Raw genomic sequence first — 17047 nt, 5'->3', positions numbered from 1 at the left:
CTCCCTTCTTTATCGTCTGCGGGCTACATCCAGGCGTGCCTCTACCAGTTCCTCCTGTCTCGGGTGTGCCGGCCGCTGATCTTCTGTCTGGGGAGTTCTCCAGGATCTGGGAGGAGACCAAAACCGCTCTCGAACAAGCGCAGGTTCAGATGAAGAGACACTATCATCCTGGCGACAGAGTGTGGTTATCCTCCAAGTTCATCCGCCTTAGGATTCCTTCGCACAAATTGGGTCCCCGGTATGTTGGACCCTTCGAGGTCTTGTCTCGTATCAAAGACGTCTCTTACAAGTTAAAGCTCCCTGCCTCGCCTCGCATCCCCAATTCGTTTCATGTTTCTCTTCTGAAACCTGAGGTCCTCAACCAATTCCATGCCACTACCACCCGCACCCCCCAGCCTGTTTCCGCCGATGTTTTTGAGGTTAAAGACATTCTCGCCATGAAAAGGCTAAGGGGAAAGACATTGTTTCTGGTCAATTGGAAAGGTTTTGGCCCTGAGGAGAGATCCTGGGAGCCTCGGGAGAACATTCAAGCTCCCCGGATTTTGGCAAGATTTCTCTCCAGCCTTGGGAGGGGGGCGCGTAAGGAGGGGGGTACTGTCACGTCACCGCTTCCTTCTGCCGTGCCACCGCTCCCTGTGCCCCGTCAGACTCACCAGATTGCAGCTTCCCGGCGCGTCCCCATCTGTTCCCCTGCTCTGACGACAGCGCTTGCTTCCTCCCGGGCGCAAGCTCCCCGCAGCTCTCTCCATGCACGAGCACTTCCTCCTCTCTGAGCCGGTCACTCTTCCTGGTCCTCTCTATGGTCAGGAGGTCCCTGACCTGGGAGCTCCTCCCCATGCTCCCATATCAGGCCGTCGCTCCCTAGTGACGCTGCCTGATCGTCACTTGCCTTCCCTTGTGATTCTGGCCCCTCTTGCTGGCGTTCGCCGCCGCTACCTCCACATCTCGTCCCCTGGCTTGCTCTCTCACAGTCTCCTGTTCTCCCGCCGCTCTACCCTGGTCCAGTCTCCCTTGTTCCTGCCGCTCTACCCTGGTCCAGTCTCCTGTGTTCCTGCCGCTCTACCCTGGTCCAGTCTCCTGTGTTCCTGCCGCTCTACCCTGGTCCGGTCTTCTGTGTTCCTGCCGCTCTACCCCGGTCCAGTCTCCTGTGTTCCTTCCGTTCTACCCCAGTCCAGTCTCTTGCGTTCCTGCTGTTCTACCCCGGTCCAGTCTATTGTGTTCCTGCCGTTCTACCCCGGTCCAGTCTTCTGTGCTTCTGCCCTAGGTACCAGCTGCCGCGGTAATAGTTTCCCCTGGGCCTGTCCCTAACACTCCCTGTATAGGGGGTGGTCCACCTGGTCCGCTCGCCCAGGGGAGGTTCGTTGCCGTGGTCCAGTGGGTTCACCTTCAGGGTTCCTAACAGTAAACCAAGGAGCCCCAGGAGCTCCGAGCTTTCACAAAATGTCAGCGGAGCCCCCGCATGACCGAACACCCACAGTGTGGCACATCCGAACACCCCCTCATCCCAGCAGCCTGCAGCAACGCTCCACTCTTGCCTCCTCCAGCAGTGACCCTGGGATCCTGCTCCAACGCAGCCAGTAAGGTATATCTACATTATAAGACATACCCCCATTTTCCCCCAAATTTTGGGGGGAAAAAGTGCGTCTTATAATCCGGAAGATATGGTAGTTTGTTTGAAAGGGAAAAAAAAATTGAATCCTTGGAAGAAGAAGACAACTTTATTGCATTTTATGTATAACAATAATATAAAATGATACCATGTAACATTGAAAATATCTTTGTTCCACTGATGTCTCGTGGTAAAAACTTTATCGTGTAATTTACTTAATAAAAATGATCTAATTAAAAAAAGTGTGTCTTCTAGTCCAAGAAATATGGTAAGTTCTGAACTAATTTCCCTTTCTCATTTAATTATATGTCTGTCTGTTATATGTTTTTATACAAGTTGTCAATAACGTATATAGTTTTTCCCATCTGAGTTATTTCTGATGGTCTACAAAATACGATTTTCCAGTATTTCTCCAGTAATTGACTTCTCATTCCTTGTTTTGTCCTGTTAAAATAAACACTTACATAAACTTCCCATACTTGCGCAGCTCCAGCGGTGTGAGCACTCGCGCTTCAGGGACTCATATAAGGTTGCTATGCAATGTGAGTCCTGCGTCCAACTAGTGCTGTTCTCACCTTCAGAAAAATCAAGCAATAAGGGGAAGTCAAAGAGAAGCCGCAGCCCTGGTTTCCTGTTGATGTTCAATACGTCTGAGGGTGGGGACAGTGAAGCTGGGGCTGATTAGGCACAGGGCTCATGAGATGTAACAACCTCATAGGAGCCCCAGGAACGCGAGTGCCGATACCGCTGGAACAGCACAGGCAATGAAGGTGAATATGATTTATTTTTATTCTATGAGGCCAAACATGATGACAACACCTTTAAGAAAATACAGTTTCCATTTAAAACATTTCCCACATTAAGAACATGAAAAAGGCTTCTCCCAAGTGTGGGTTCTCTGGTGGTAATCAAGATGCGCTTTCCGGGTAAAACATCTCCCACATTCTGAACATGAAAAAGGTTTCTCCCCTGTGTGGGTTCTCTGGTGTATAACAAGGTTCCCTTTATGTTTAAAACATTTCCCACATTCTGAACAGGAAAAAGGTTTCTCCCCTGTGTGGGTTCTCTGGTGTATAACAAGGTTCCCCTTATGTTTAAAACATTTCCCACATTCTGAACATGAAAAAGGCTTCTCCCCTGTGTGGGTTCTCTGGTGCATAACAAGGTTCCCTTTATGTTTAAAACATTTCCCACATTCTGAACAGGAAAAAGGCTTCTCCCCTGTGTGATTTCTCTGGTGTATAACAAGGTTCCCTTTATGTTTAAAAATTTTCCCACATTCTGAACAAGAAAAAGGCTTCTCCCCTGTGTGTGTTCTTTGGTGTACAACAAGACTCCCTTTAAAGCTAAAACATTTCCCACATTCTGAACAGGAAAGAGGCTTCTCCCCTGTGTGGGTTCTCTGGTGTATAACAAGACTCCCTTTATGTTTAAAACATTTCCCACATTCTGAACAGGAAAAAGGTTTCTCCCCTGTGTGGGTTCTCTGGTGTTTAACAAGACTCCCTTTATATTTAAAAAGATTCCCACATTCTGAACAAGAAAAAGGCTTCTCCCCTGTGTGTGTTCTTTGGTGTACAACAAGACTCCCTTTAAAGCTAAAACATTTCCCACATTCTGAACAGGAAAGAGGCTTCTCCCCTGTGTGGGTTCTCTGGTGTATAACAAGACTCCCTTTATGTTTAAAAAATTTCCCACATTCTGAACAAGAAAAAGGCTTCTCCCCTGTGTGTGTTCTTTGGTGTACAACAAGACTCCCTTTAAAGTTAAAACATTTCCCACATTCTGAACAGGAAAGAGGCTTCTCCCCTGTGTGGATTCTCTGGTGACTAACAAGATTTGATTTCTGGTTAAAACATATCCCACACTTGGAACAAGAAAATCTATTCTCTGCTGTGTGAATTTTTTGATGTTTAAGAAAAGATTTTTCAAAGGGAAAACTATTTCCATATTCTGAACATAAAAATGTCTTCTTTGCTTCAGTAGCAGTTTGTTTTTTAATGCTTATTTTGTGACTTTGATTTTCCTTAGTAGTTGGAAATGAGTCAGAAGACAGGACCTGTTTGAAAGGATCAGATGGCAGATCTTTGCTGTGAACGGATGATGGTATATCTGGAGTAATGGCTTTCACTTCAATTGTATCCTGTCGGAGTTCATGATCATCTGATTTAATAAATGAAGATGTCAGCTGTCCCGCTGATCTCCTAGCATAGTCATCTGCTAAGAACAAAACCAATTATTAGTTTTTAATAAAATATCCTCGAATTTTATATTTTTTAACATTTTTACTTAAACTGTCAGTAAAAATGGCAAGTTATGTAATAACATAGAATCATTCAACAAGACAATGACAGTTGAATAGAAACGTTTATAGCATGAACTAGTGGAGCGTGGTGTTCAACTGTTTGTTCATTTTGCCTCTCAAATATGGAATAAAAAGCCATCAAACAATGTTATGTAGGCGAAAATGTTACCAATAAAAACTTCTACTCATCTTACAAAAAACACAAGTCACCACTCCATCATTTGTCAGTGGAAAAATAGAGTTTACCACATTATTAGTGGCTCAAAGTCTCTTTAACCCCTTTACCCCGAGGGTGGTTTGCATGTTAATGACCGGACCAATTTTTACAATTCTGACCACTGTCCCTTTATGAGGTCATAACTCTGGAACACTTCCATGGATCCCGGTGATTCTGACATTGTTTTCTCGTGATATGACTTGCGTTTATTTGTGAAAAAAAATGGAAATTTGGAGAAAAATGTTTAAATTTCACAATCTTCCAACTTTGAATTTTCATGCCCTTAAATCACAGAGATATTCTAGTAATCGCAGGAACGTGGGATGTCGTCACAGACAGGAGGCAGATCAAGAGTTAACAGGTTTATTAACAACAAGTATACTCCGCGCAGGGAGTGGCAGGTAACGGGGTGTTGTGTTAGGGAGAAGGGCAGAACTGGGAGTAGGACGTGGGAAAGGCAGGGATGTATGAAAGTTCATTAGGAGGAAAAGGCAAAAAAAAACCTTATCAGTCTGTAGTCTTCTTGATTGCAACATCTCGGTTCTCTAATGGCAGCACCGACAACAGCGGCACGTGACGTCTCGGAGGTGTCTGTGAAGGACGGGGTTCCAATCCACGAAATGGGTGATGAGTCTTTGCAGGGTGTGGAGGATTCCCGCACTCAAGAACGCCAAACACTGTGTTCAGTCTGGTAAGAGAGGAGGCCGGAACGAGGCTTCGCTCCGCGGTGTATACAGGTATCTGGATACAAGGCTCTGGCCTAGTCATCTGCTTCTCTCTGCGCAGCACACCCATTGCAGTCTCTAGTTTCAACTGTGAGTCACCTCCGAAACGGAGGATGGCGGGTACCTGGCATTCTGTCGTCCACCTACGGTGGATCGCTACACAAGGGATCTGTCAAGTTAGCCTGCGTCCAATGGATGCTCTGCTTTCACAGCCGAAACTGCACCCGAATGCCTGCTTAGTTTTCCTGCCCCGACTTTGCCCCTTTTTAACCCGGACCCGCCTACCGCAGCCACATGCAAGGGTCGGTCCTTGTCTGGGAAACTTCCCCTCTGCAGCATTGGTGACAGCCCCGATAGTGGTGCAAGAAAGGTATACCCGTTCTTGTCTTTCCTCTTACAATATGACACACAAAATACTTAATAAGTAGTGTTGAGCATTCCGATACCGCAAGTATCGGGTATCGGCCGATATTCGCTGTATCGGAATTCCGATACTTAGTTCCGATACTTTTTTCATATCGAATACCGGAATCGGAAGTTCCCATAATGCTAGGAGCCCGCTCGATTTGATTCAGCCAATGGGGATCCTCAGAAGCGTGGGCTCATCCTGTTAGGCATGTAGGCATGTTAACTACTGGCATGGCTGTGATTGGCTGCTGAAATGATGTCATGATGCACTATAAAAACCGCAGCAGCCGCCATTTCGGGTTCACTCTGCTGTAAATTCAGTTAGGGACAGGCTGCTGTTGAAGACTGTGAGGGACAGTTAGAAATAGCGATCATCAAACATATCTATTGCTCTACCCAGGCTACATAATCCACCACTGTAGCATTTTTGTAGCCCAGCAGCGCTGTTTTAATAGCTGTCTGCAAGGGCTGTGTGAGTGCAGACCCACGCTGTGTAGTGTGTCCTGCAGGCACGTCTGCTTGTAGGCCGCCCAGCGTGTGTCTCTGCCTCATACACATTTTTCTTTTAATGCTGCTTTTTTTTTCTCCTGTATAGTGCTTCCATACGTATCCATATACATTGGTTGCAAACACTAAAGGAGTGGACAGCGGAGCCTTTCAGTGCTATAGCCAATTTCTCTGCACTGTTTTTGGCTGTCTGATAGGTCTCTCTGTGTGTGAGTGCAGCTCACGTTGCAGTGTGTTCTACAGCCACCGCTGGTTGTAGTCCGCTCAGCGTGCGTCACTGCCTCATACATAGTCCTTTTTTGCAGCTAATTTGTCCAGATTTTTGCTCCTATATTAGTGTGCTTCCATCCGCATCCATTGTCATTGGTTGGTTGCAAACACTATATAGGATTAGATAGAGGAGCCTTTTTGCTGGCTTGTGCCCTTCAGGGCCAGCCAGACTCGTATCACCCTATTTTTTGGAGCCTCATCAATTGCATTGTAGGTTAGCTTCCTGCATTGTAATCGCTCCAAAAAGTTTGTGATACTATAGCTTTCAAACTTTGGTCACATCCTTTTCTTTCCCCCCCCCCAAAAAAAAGGAACTAAAGTTCACCAAACACTCCACTTTAGAGTTGTGTAGGCCACATTAGATCATATTAAAGTGTAGTACACACACTCTTAGCCAAATTAGTGTTTCTTATACTGGTTAGCAGGTGTTCAGGAATAAGAACACTAAGCCACCCCTTTTTTTACTTTTCTGCCTATCTTTATCAGTCTACCAAGATGAAGAAGGCAGGGAGTAAGGCACGTGGTCGTGGCCGTGGAGTTTCAGCAGGGAGAGGACGTGGGGATTCAGCAGGGAGAGGACGTGGGGATTCAGCAGGGAGAGGATGTGGGGATTCGGTGTCTGCTGCGGCCACCAGTGACCCGGCATCCCCCACTTTTACCAGGCAACAGTCCTTCATGCGCAGCTTTGTAGGACCTCGCCGAACCCCACTGCTGCGTGACGAACAAATTGAAGCCGTTGTCGGATGGATGGCAGCTAACGCATCCACTTCAATGACTTCCGCATCCTCCCAGGGCCAGAACACTGAAGAGCAACCATCTGTCTCTTCACCACCTGCCAAATTGCCCAGGCAGTCTGAGAGCCCTGGACAGGAGCCATCTCAATCTTTACTTCTGTTCTCAGAATCTGTTGGCTTGGAAAGAGGTGGCCAGCCAAGCAGCATTCTAGAGCGTGAAGAAGAGGGAGTATGCAGTGATGCGCAACTGCTTTGTCCCTCTGAATCTGAAGAGGCGGGTGGGCCAGTGCCTATTGTCAGCACACCTCAGTGCTCATCTGATGAGACTCAGTTGCCAATTTCTGGTGCGTACGGTGCTGGCGAGACAACCCAGGACCAGCCGGTGCTTGAAGAGGGGAGTGGAGATGATGAGGTCCTTGGCCCATCATGGCGTCAGCCACAGGAAGGTGGTGGGAGCAGCTCTGAGGAAGAGATTCCCCGAACGGCCAAAAGAGGAGGGAGAGGGCGGGGGCAGACTTGGTTGCCTGTAGCCTCCACTTTGGCACCCGTGAGGAGCAATCCTCTTCCAAAACAGAAAACGGGCGCTCCCAGGACTTGCAGTGCGTGGTCTTTTTTTGACACAGTTGCAGATGACATTTGCTTTGTCAAATGCAGTTGTGTCATCAGAAAGTTAAACGAGGGAAAAATGTGAGCAACCTCAATACCACAAATATGTGGAAACATGTGCGTACCAAGCACGAGGTGGAGTTACACAGACACACTGAAGATGCAGGCCAACCTTCAGCAGCACCTACCACCTCTTCAGCTCGTGTTGGGGCCTCTTCCTCCAGCTCACACACAGCTGGTTCGGCTTCCTCACTGGAACGCCATGGAAAAACCACTGCCACTGTTGTCCAGAGACCCAGTGAAATTCCACCCACTGAACCACGTTCTCAGTCATCAGCACACTCCCAGGCCACTCACCAGCAATCGGTAGCACAGGCATGGGAGAAAAAGCGGCCATACTCGGCAAACCATCTCCGAGCACTGGCTCTGAATGCCGGCATTGCCAAACTACTGGCCCTTGAGATGCTGTCATTCAGGCTGGTGGAGACTGACACCTTCCGGAACTTGATGTCATTGGCAGTTCCACAATACAATGTGCCCAGCCACTTTTATTTCAGCAGGCAAGCCGTCACTGCCCTGCAAAAGCATGTGGAGGGAAAAATTAAAAATGCGCTACTAAACGCCGTCAGTAGCAAGGTCCACCTGACCACCGATGCGTGGACTAGTAGCCATGGACAGGGACGATACCTTTCCCTCACTGCCCATTGGGTCAATGTTGTGGAGCCGGGTACAGATCTGGAGAGTGGCTCTCCAAGGATTGCAGGAATGCAGTCTGTACATATTGAGTCCTCCTCCTACTCTAGTTCCTCGGAATCAGCACTGCATGAGCCTGTTAGGCCAGATATGAGCACAGGTGCGGCCAAACGTCAACAGGCCGTCCTTAAATTAACTTCTTTGGGGAATCGGAGCCACACAGCACAGGAGCTCTGGAATGCCATCAAGCAGGAGAGCGATGTGTCGTTTGTGCCAGCGAATCTCCAGCCAGGTTTGGTAGTGAGTGACAATGGCCGAAATCTAGTGGCAGCTCTGGGCTTAGGCAACCTCACTCACATACCATGTCTGGCACACGTGCTCAATTTGGTTGTGCAGAGCTTTCTGAGGGACTTCGCCTAGAGTGTACTCACTTGCGGCGTTCCAGCATGGCAAGATCGCGCATTGCATCTCTGCAACGCCGATTCCGCCTGCCAGAACATTGCATCATATGTGACCTCCCCACCAGGTGGAATTCAACGTTACATATGTTGGAGCGGTTGTGTGAGCAGCAGGCAGCAGTAATGGAGTACCAGCTGCATCAGGCGCAAACAAGTCGCACCGTGCGCCGGACACACTTCACCACCACTGAGTGGGCCACTATGACGGACATCTGCCAAGTTTTGCGTGCCTTCGATGACTCCACGCGGATGGCCAGTGCAGATGATGCACTAGTCAGCATGACTGTCCCCCTTATCTGTCTGCTTCAAAAAACCTTACAAGCACTAAGTGAGGAGGTTTTTGAAGAGGATGAGGAGTCAGAAATGCCATCTGCTTCTGGCAAGTCTGCGCAACGTGCTTCCACACAAAGGCCCAAGCAGGGGACACTTAGTGAGGAGGATGACGAGGAGTCAATGGAGGAGAAGGAACACATCTCTCCAGAGGAGGGAGGTACACAAGGCTCTAGTAGTCAGTGTGTACAGCGAGGGTGGGGTGATGCTGAGCAGGCTGAGATGCTGCCTCAAGCTGGGGACAGCGTTTCTGGTCCAGTTGGCAGTCTGCAGCACATGGTTGATTTCATGCTGCAGTGCTTGTTAAATGACCGCCCCATCGCCAACATTCTCCACACGGCTGATTATTGGGTGTACACCCTCCTAGATCCTCGCTACCGGGACAACTTACAAAGCCTCATACCACAGTTGAACCGGGAGCATAAAATGCGGGAGTACCAAGAAACACTTGTACAGGCCATCATGTTCTCCATTCCCCCCCGCAAGTGTTGCTGGTAGTGCTTTTCAAAGCAGCCATGTGGGTAGAGGCAGTGGAGGAAGCTCTGCACAAAGAGGTAGCAGAGGCAGTGCCGCAGGACAAGGCAAGGCCAGTAGGGCCCAAATGTGGAAAAGTTTTGTGGGACCGCCACAAACGGCTACACCTTCACAGACGGCTCCAGTCAGCAGGAGGCAACGTTTCCGTCAGATGGTGACAGACTACTTGTCTTGCCCTGTTAGTGTACTCCCAGACGGCTCTTCCCCGTTCAAGTATTGGGTCTCTAAGCTGGATACATGGCCGGAGCTTAGCCAGTATGCATTGGAGGTGCTGGCTTGCCCTGCTGCCAGTGTATTATCGGAACGTGTCTTTAGTGCTGCAGGTGGTGTGGTAACAGACCGTCGCACGCGACTATCCGCCGATAATGTTGACCGGCTTACTTTTCTGAAAATGAACAAGGCCTGGATCTCACCTGAATTTGCCAGTCCTCTTCCAGAATAAATAATTGGCTGGCAACAGGATCCAGGTCTCCTGTTGTGTTCATGTTTCTATGACCTGAACTTTATTTCCTGGGCTACAGCAACGCCCGTTGTTGCTCAGAAGTGCTGTCCACACAGACAAAACACTCGTTCATGTGTAAGTGGGGTTCGGTAACGTCAGCTGATCCCCTGCTGTGTGTACGGCAAACTCTCCTGCTGCCTACAACTTCTGACTACCTCTGATTTAATATGTTCTCCGATTTGCCCTCTGTCTCCACTCTGTTTTGAGTATTTCCTCCGGCCTACAACACCGCCTGTTTCTGCTCTCAAGTGCCGTCTGCACAATCAACACTTGTTCCTGTGTTACCTGGGTCCTGTAACATCTGCTCATCTCCAGAGGTGAGTCCGGCAATGTCTCCTGCTTTGTCTACATTCCCACTACTTGTAGTGGAAAAGTGGACAGAGCAGGAGACATTGCCTGACTCACCTCTAGGGAGAAGCTGCTGTTACAGAACCCCAGTATCACAGAAACAAGTGTGGGTTGTGCAGACGGCATTTCAGAGCAGCAACTGGCGTGGTTGGAAGCCAGAGGAAATACTCAAAACAGAGTGAAGACAGAGGCCTAATTGGAGTACGTTGACAGTTAGTAGTAGTCTAGAAACAATCTAAAACTGCCACCAAGTAGGCCTCAGCCTACTACCTGATTTTCCCTGGGCTCCGACAACGCTAGTTGGTGCTCAGAAGTGCTGTCCGCACAAACAAAACACTTGCTCATGTGTAAGTGGGGTTCAGTAACGTCAGCTGATCCCCTGCTGTGTGTATGGCAAAGTGTCCTGCTCCCACCAAAGTCAAAGTACCTTAGATTTACACCTGGTTCCAAGTAGGCCTCAGCCTACTACCTGATTTTCCCTGGGCTCCGACAACGCCAGTTGGTGCTCAGAAGTGCTGTACGCACAGACAAAACACTCGCTCATGTGTAAGTGGGGTTCGGTAACGTCAGCTGATCCCCTGCTGTGTGTACGGCAAACTCTCCTGCTGCCTACAACTTCTGACTACCTCTGATTTAATATGTTCTCTGATTTGCCCTCTGTCTCCACTCTGTTTTGAGTATTTCCTCCGGCCTACAACACCGCCTGTTTCTGCTCTCAAGTGCCGTCTGCACAATCAACACTTGTTCCTGTGTTACCTGGGTCCTGTAACTAACATCTGCTCATCTCCAGAGGTGAGTCCGGCAATGTCTCCTGCTTTGTCTACATTCCCACTACTTGTAGTGGAAAAGTGGACAGAGCAGGAGACATTGCCTGACTCACCTCTAGGGAGAAGCTGCTGTTACAGAACCCCAGTAACAAGTGTGGGTTGTGCAGACGACATTTCAGAGCAGCAACTGGCGTGGTTGGAAGCCAGAGGAAATACTCGAAACAGAGTGAAGACAGAGGCCTAATTGGAGTACGTTGACAGTTAGTAGTAGTGTAGAAACAATCTAAAACTGCCACCAAGTAGGCCTCAGCCTACTACCTGATTTTCCCTGGGCTCTGACAACGCCAGTTGGTGCTCAGAAGTGCTGTCCGCACAGACAAAACACTCGCTCATGTGTAAGTGGGGTTCAGTAATGTCAGCTGATCCCCTGCTGTGTGTATGGCAAAGTGTCCTGCTCCCTCCAAAGTCAAAGTACCTCAGATTTACACCTGGCTCCAAGTTGGCCTCGGCCTACTACCTGATTTTCCCTGGGCTCCGACAACGCCAGTTGGTGCTCAGAAGTGCTGTACGTACAGACAAAACACTCGCTCATGTGTAAGTGGGGTTCGGTAACGTCAGCTGATCACCTGCTGTGTGTACGGCAAACTCTCCTGCTGCCTCCAAATTCAAACAACGTCTTATCTTAAACTGCCTCCAAGTAGGCCTCAGCCTACAAAATGACTATCCCTGGGCTCCAACATCGTCAGTTGTTGTTCGGAAGTGCTGTCCACACAGAAACAAACACTCGTTCATGTGTAAGTGGGGTTCGGTAACGTCAGCTGATCCCCAGCTGTGTGGAGGGCAAACTGCTGCTGCCTCCAAATTGTAACTACTTCAGATTTAAACATTCTCTGATTTGGCCTCTGTCTCCACTCTGTCTCTAGTATTTCCCCTGACCTCCAAAACCGCCAGTTCCTGCTCACAGTTGCTGTCCAGGCATTCCACACTTGTTCCTGTGTTCCTGGTGTTCTGTTACGTGAGCAGATCCCCCAATGTGTGTCCGGCACTGTCTCCTGCGCTGTCCACCTTCCCACTGCAAGTGGTGGGAATGTGGACAGAGCAGGAGACAGTGGAAGACACACATCAGGGGATCTGCTGACATTACAGAACCCCAGTAACACAGGAACACGTGTGGATTGGGCAGACGGCTGCTGTACGCATAAACTGGCGGTGTTGGTGGTCACGTGAAATCCTGGAAACAGAGTGGAGACAGATGCCTAATTGGAGCACGTTGACAGTCTGTTGTAGCCTACAAACAATCTAAAACTGCCACCAAGTAGGCCTCGGCCTGCACCATGATTGTCCCTGGGCTCCAACAACGCCAGTTGGTGCTCGGAAGTGCTGTCCACACAGAAAAAAACACTTGTTCATGTGAAAGTGGGGTTCGGTAACGTCAGCTGATCCCCTGCTGTGTGGAGGGCAAAGTGTCCTGCTCCCTCCAAAGTCAAAATACCTCCAATTTACACCTGGCTCCTAGTAGGCCTCGGCCTGCACCATGATTGTCCCTGGGCTCCAACATCGTCAGTTGTTGCTCGGAAGTGCTGTCCACACAGAAAAAAACACTTGTTCATGTGAAAGTGGGGTTCGGTAACGTCAGCTGATCCCCTGCTGTGTGGAGGGCAAAGTGTCATGCTCCCTCCAAAGTCAAAATACCTCCAATTTACACCTGGCTCCTAGTAGGCCTCGGCCTGCACCATGATTGTCCCTGGGCTCCAACATCGTCAGTTGTTGCTCGGAAGTGCTGTCCACACAGAAAAAAACACTCGTTCATGTGAAAGTGGGGGTCAGTAACGTAAGCTGATCCCCTGCTGTGTGGAGGGCAAACTGCTGCTGCCTCCAAATTGTAACTACTTCTGATTTAAACATTCTCTGATTTGGCCTCTGTCTCCACTCTGTCTCTAGTATTTCCCCTGACCTCCAACACCGCCAGTTCCTGCTCACAGTTGCCGTCCACGCATTCCACATTTGTTCCTGTGTTCCTGGTGTTCTGTTACGTGAGCAGATCCCCCAATGTGTGTCCGGCACTGTCTCCTGAGCTGTCCACCTTCCCACTGCAAGTGGTGGGAATGTGGACAGAGCAGGAGATATTGGCAGACACACATCAGGGGATCTGCTGACATTACAGAACCCCAGTAACACAGGAACACGTGTGGATTGGGCAGACAGCTACTGTACGCATAAACTGGCGGTGTTGGTGGTCACGTGAAATCCTGGAAACAGAGTGGAGACAGATGCCTAATTGGAGCACGTTGACAGTCTGTTGTAGCCTACAAACAATCTAAAACTACCACCAAGTAGGCCTCGGCCTTCACCATGATTGTCCCTGGGTTCCAACAACGCCAGTTGGTGCTCGGCAGTGTCTTTGGCACGGGTACTCCCTGTTGCCCAGCCTGGTTCCAGCACGCCAGCTGTTTCCGGGTAGTGTCAAGGTCACTATGCCAACAATCCGTTGTCCTGTCGTCTTGCGGCTGGGTTAGCCGACTCTACGGTGCCTGGACATGGACCCCCTGTAGGACTGTGAGTTTCGGTAACTGCGGCCGGCTTGAGGCCTGGCTACTTTGCTTTGGATGGGTACCTTCTGCTACCCACCCGGGTTCCAGCACTGTCAGCTGGTTCTCGCCAGAGCTTTTGGCCTAGGTGCCTCCATCTCGGTATCCGAAGGTCCAGCACCGTCAGCTGGTCCTTGGTAGTGCTTTCTAGCACAGGTACCTCCTGCCTAGTAACCGTGATCCAGCACCGTCAGCTGTTCCTCGGTAGTGCCATTGGCTCTTGTAGCTTTTGCTACCCATCTGGGTTCCAGCACCGTCAGCTGGTTCTCGGCAGTGTCTTTGGCACGGGTACTCCCTGTTGCCCAGCCTGTTTTCAGCACGCCTGCTGTTTCCAGGTAGTGTCAAGGTCACTATGCCACCAATCCGTTGTCCTGACGTCTTGCGGCCGGGTTAGCCGACTCTACGGTGCCTGCAGTTTAGGTGACTCCTATGTGGGCTGCGGGAACTGGCACTGAAGGCTGGATCCGTAGTGCCAATGGGACATGGACCCCCTGTAGGACTGTGGGTTTCGGTAACTGCGGCCAGCTTGCGGCCTGGCTACTTTGCTTTGGATGGGTACCTTCTGCTACCCACCCGGGTTCCAGCACTGTCAGCTGGTTCTCGCCAGAGCCTTTGGCCTAGGTGCCTCCATCTCGGTATTCGAAGGTCCAGCACCGTCAGCTGGTCCTTGGTAGTGCTTTCTAGCACAGGTACCTCCTGCCTAGTAACCATGGTCCAGCACCGTCAGCTGTTCCTTGGTAGTGCCATTGGCTCTTGTTCCTTCTGCTACCCATCCGGGTTCCAGCACTGTCAGCTGGTTCTCGCCAGAGCCTTTGGCCTAGGTGCCTCCATCTCGGTATCCGAGGTCCAGCACCGTCAGCTGGTCCTTGGTAGTGCTTTTTAGCACAGGTACCTTCTGCTTAGTAACCGTGGTCCAGCAACGTCAGTTGGTCCTCGGTAGTGCTTTTTAGCACAGGTACCTTCTGCTTAGTAACCGTGGTCCAGCACCGTCAGCTGTTCCTCGGTAGTGCCATTGGCTCTTGTTCCTTCTGCTACCCATCTGGGTTCCAGCACTGTCAGCTGGTTCTCGCCAGAGCCTTTGTCCTAGGTGCCTCCATCTCGGTATCCGAAGGTCCAGCACCGTCAGCTGGTCCTTGGTAGTGCTTTCTAGCACAGGTACCTCCTGCCTAGTAACCGTGGTCCAGCACCGTCAGCTGTTCCTCGGTAGTGCCATTGGCTCTTGTTCCTTCTGCTACCCATCCGGGTGCCAGCACTGTCAGCTGGTTCTCGCCAGAACCTTTGTCCTAGGTGCCGCCATCTCGGTATCCGAGGTCCAGCACCGTCAGCTGGTCCTTGGTAGTGCTTTTTAGCACAGGTACCTTCTGCTTAGTAACCGTGGTCCAGCACCGTCAGTTGGTCCTCGGTAGTGCCATTGGCTCTAGTTCCTTCTGCTACCCATCCGGGTGCCAGCACTGTCAGCTGGTTCTCGCCAGAGCCTTTGGCCTAGGTCCCTCCATCTCGGTATCCGAGGTCCAGCAAGGTCAGCTGGTCCTTGGTAGTGGTTTCTAGCACAGGTACCTTCTGCATAGTAACCGGGGTCCAGCACCGTCAGCTGTTCCTCAGTAGTGCCATTGGCTATTGTTCCTTCTGCTGCCACTAGGGGTTCCAGTACTGTCAGCTGGTTCTCGCCAGTTTCTCAGCCTTCTTGTACCTTCTGCTACATTTCCAAGATCAAGCTTTTTGAAATTGTCTTTGGTAATCCTTATTGATCTCCATGACGACGACCCTGATGACGACGACCCTGAAGACCACACCAAAGAAGACCAGAAATATGACCCTAAATAATATGACCAAGAGGACAAAGAACATGAAGACAACCACCAAGATACAGAACAAAAGACAGAAGAACAAGAAGCAGAAGAAGCAAAAGCAGAAGAACAGAAAGCAGAAGAACATTAAGCATAAGACTAAAAATCATCATAGAAGAAATCAAAATTATAAGCAGAAGAAGACTAAGCAGTAAATGGGGGTGAGTCCGCTCCTCCTCGTGGTGCCCCTGGAAAATGCCTGCTACTGCAGGCCAAACTGAACGCGGACAAATCCTGTTGTAAATCTTTAGTGACAGGCAGAATGTAAGGTGTAATCTTATAACTTTTATAGATAAGTACTACTGGAATGCCTGTCACCATAAGAAAATGAAGAAAAAGAATAGGAAGAAGATGAAGAAATAGCATATGAAAATTAATAATAGCTGAATAAGAAGAATATGAAGAATGGAAAAAAAAAAATAATGGGAAGAAGATGAAGAAGAAGATGAATAAGGTGAAGAAAAAGTTGATGAAAAAAATGCTACTGCTGCGGATCATGAAGGAGAAAGTGCGGGAGAAGTACAAAAGAAGGTGAAGAGCATGGAAGTTGTGAAACATACATATCTGACAAAATATAAAAAAGGTTAACATAGTCAATATCTTTTTAACTCCGAACGTCTTGAAAAAAAAAATTGGAATTAATGCTATGCCATGTGATTTGAATAAACCACTATGCCTTTAATGTCTCCTCCACCTCCCACAATACATTCTACATGATTCTTATTTGTTTTCAATTATGTAGAATTAGCCAACAAGGAAATAAAGGGCTTTTTTAAATTCCGATACCGGAAGTCCCATTGACTTGAATGGGACTTCCGGTATCGGAATCGGCGATACCCGATATTTTTTTCGTATCGGGCGATACCATCCGATACGATATTTTGGGGTATCGAACGGTATCGCTCAACACTATTAATAAGTAACATTTCCCACTTGTCTACTTTACAACAGTGCAGTTTTGGAGCCAAATTTTTTTTTGTTAGGAAGTTATAAGGGCTAAAAGTTGACCATCGATTTCTCATTTTTCAACACCATTGTTTTTAAGGGGCAACATCACATTTGAAGTCACTTTGATGGGTATGATAGAAGATACCCAAAAGTGACACCATTCTAAAAATTGCACCCTCAAGGTGCTCAAAACCACATTCAAGAAGTTTATCAATCCTTCAAGGTGCTTCACAAAAATTTTTAGAATGTGGAAAAAAAATGAACATTTAACTTTTTTTTTCACAAAAAAAATTTACTTCAGATATAAAAAATTTTTATTTTGACAAGGGTAGCAGGAGAAAATGGACCCAAAAATTTGTTGAGTATCTTCTACTGAGCATCCCAATTTCTGATACGAGAGAGAAAACCACTGTTTGGGCACATGGTAGAGCTCGGAAGGAAAGTTGCGCCATTTGACTTTTTTAATGCAAAATTTGCTGGAACAATTGGTGGACGCCATGTCGCGTTTAGAGAGCCTATGATGTGCCTTAACAGTGAAAATCCCTCACAAGTGACACCATTTTGGAAACTAGAACCCTCAAGGAACTGATTGATCTCTCAGGTGCTTCACAGACGTTTATAACGTTGAGCCGTAAAAATAAATGAATAAAA

The 17047-nt window shown here is 48.6% G+C and overlaps 1 protein-coding gene across 1 annotated transcript in view; it reads right to left on the bottom strand.

The window, feature by feature from the left end:
• Positions 1-1699: 1699 nt before the first annotated feature.
• Positions 1700-17047, bottom strand: part of LOC141072991 (uncharacterized) — a 481253-nt gene continuing 465905 nt past the window's right edge. The window contains exon 7 of the mRNA XM_073560260.1: positions 1700-3829. Within this exon, the coding sequence (XP_073416361.1) occupies positions 2469-3829 (1361 nt within the window). The 3' untranslated portion in view covers positions 1700-2468. The remainder of the gene's footprint in view (positions 3830-17047) is intronic.

Source organism: Dendrobates tinctorius, unplaced genomic scaffold, assembly GCF_039654945.1.
Source record: "Dendrobates tinctorius isolate UK_male_01 unplaced genomic scaffold, ASM3965494v1 ptg000294l, whole genome shotgun sequence".
NCBI lineage: Eukaryota > Metazoa > Chordata > Amphibia > Anura > Dendrobatidae > Dendrobates > Dendrobates tinctorius.
The sequence above is the reverse complement of the archived record's forward strand: the minus strand, read 5'-3'. Positions and strand labels throughout refer to the sequence as shown.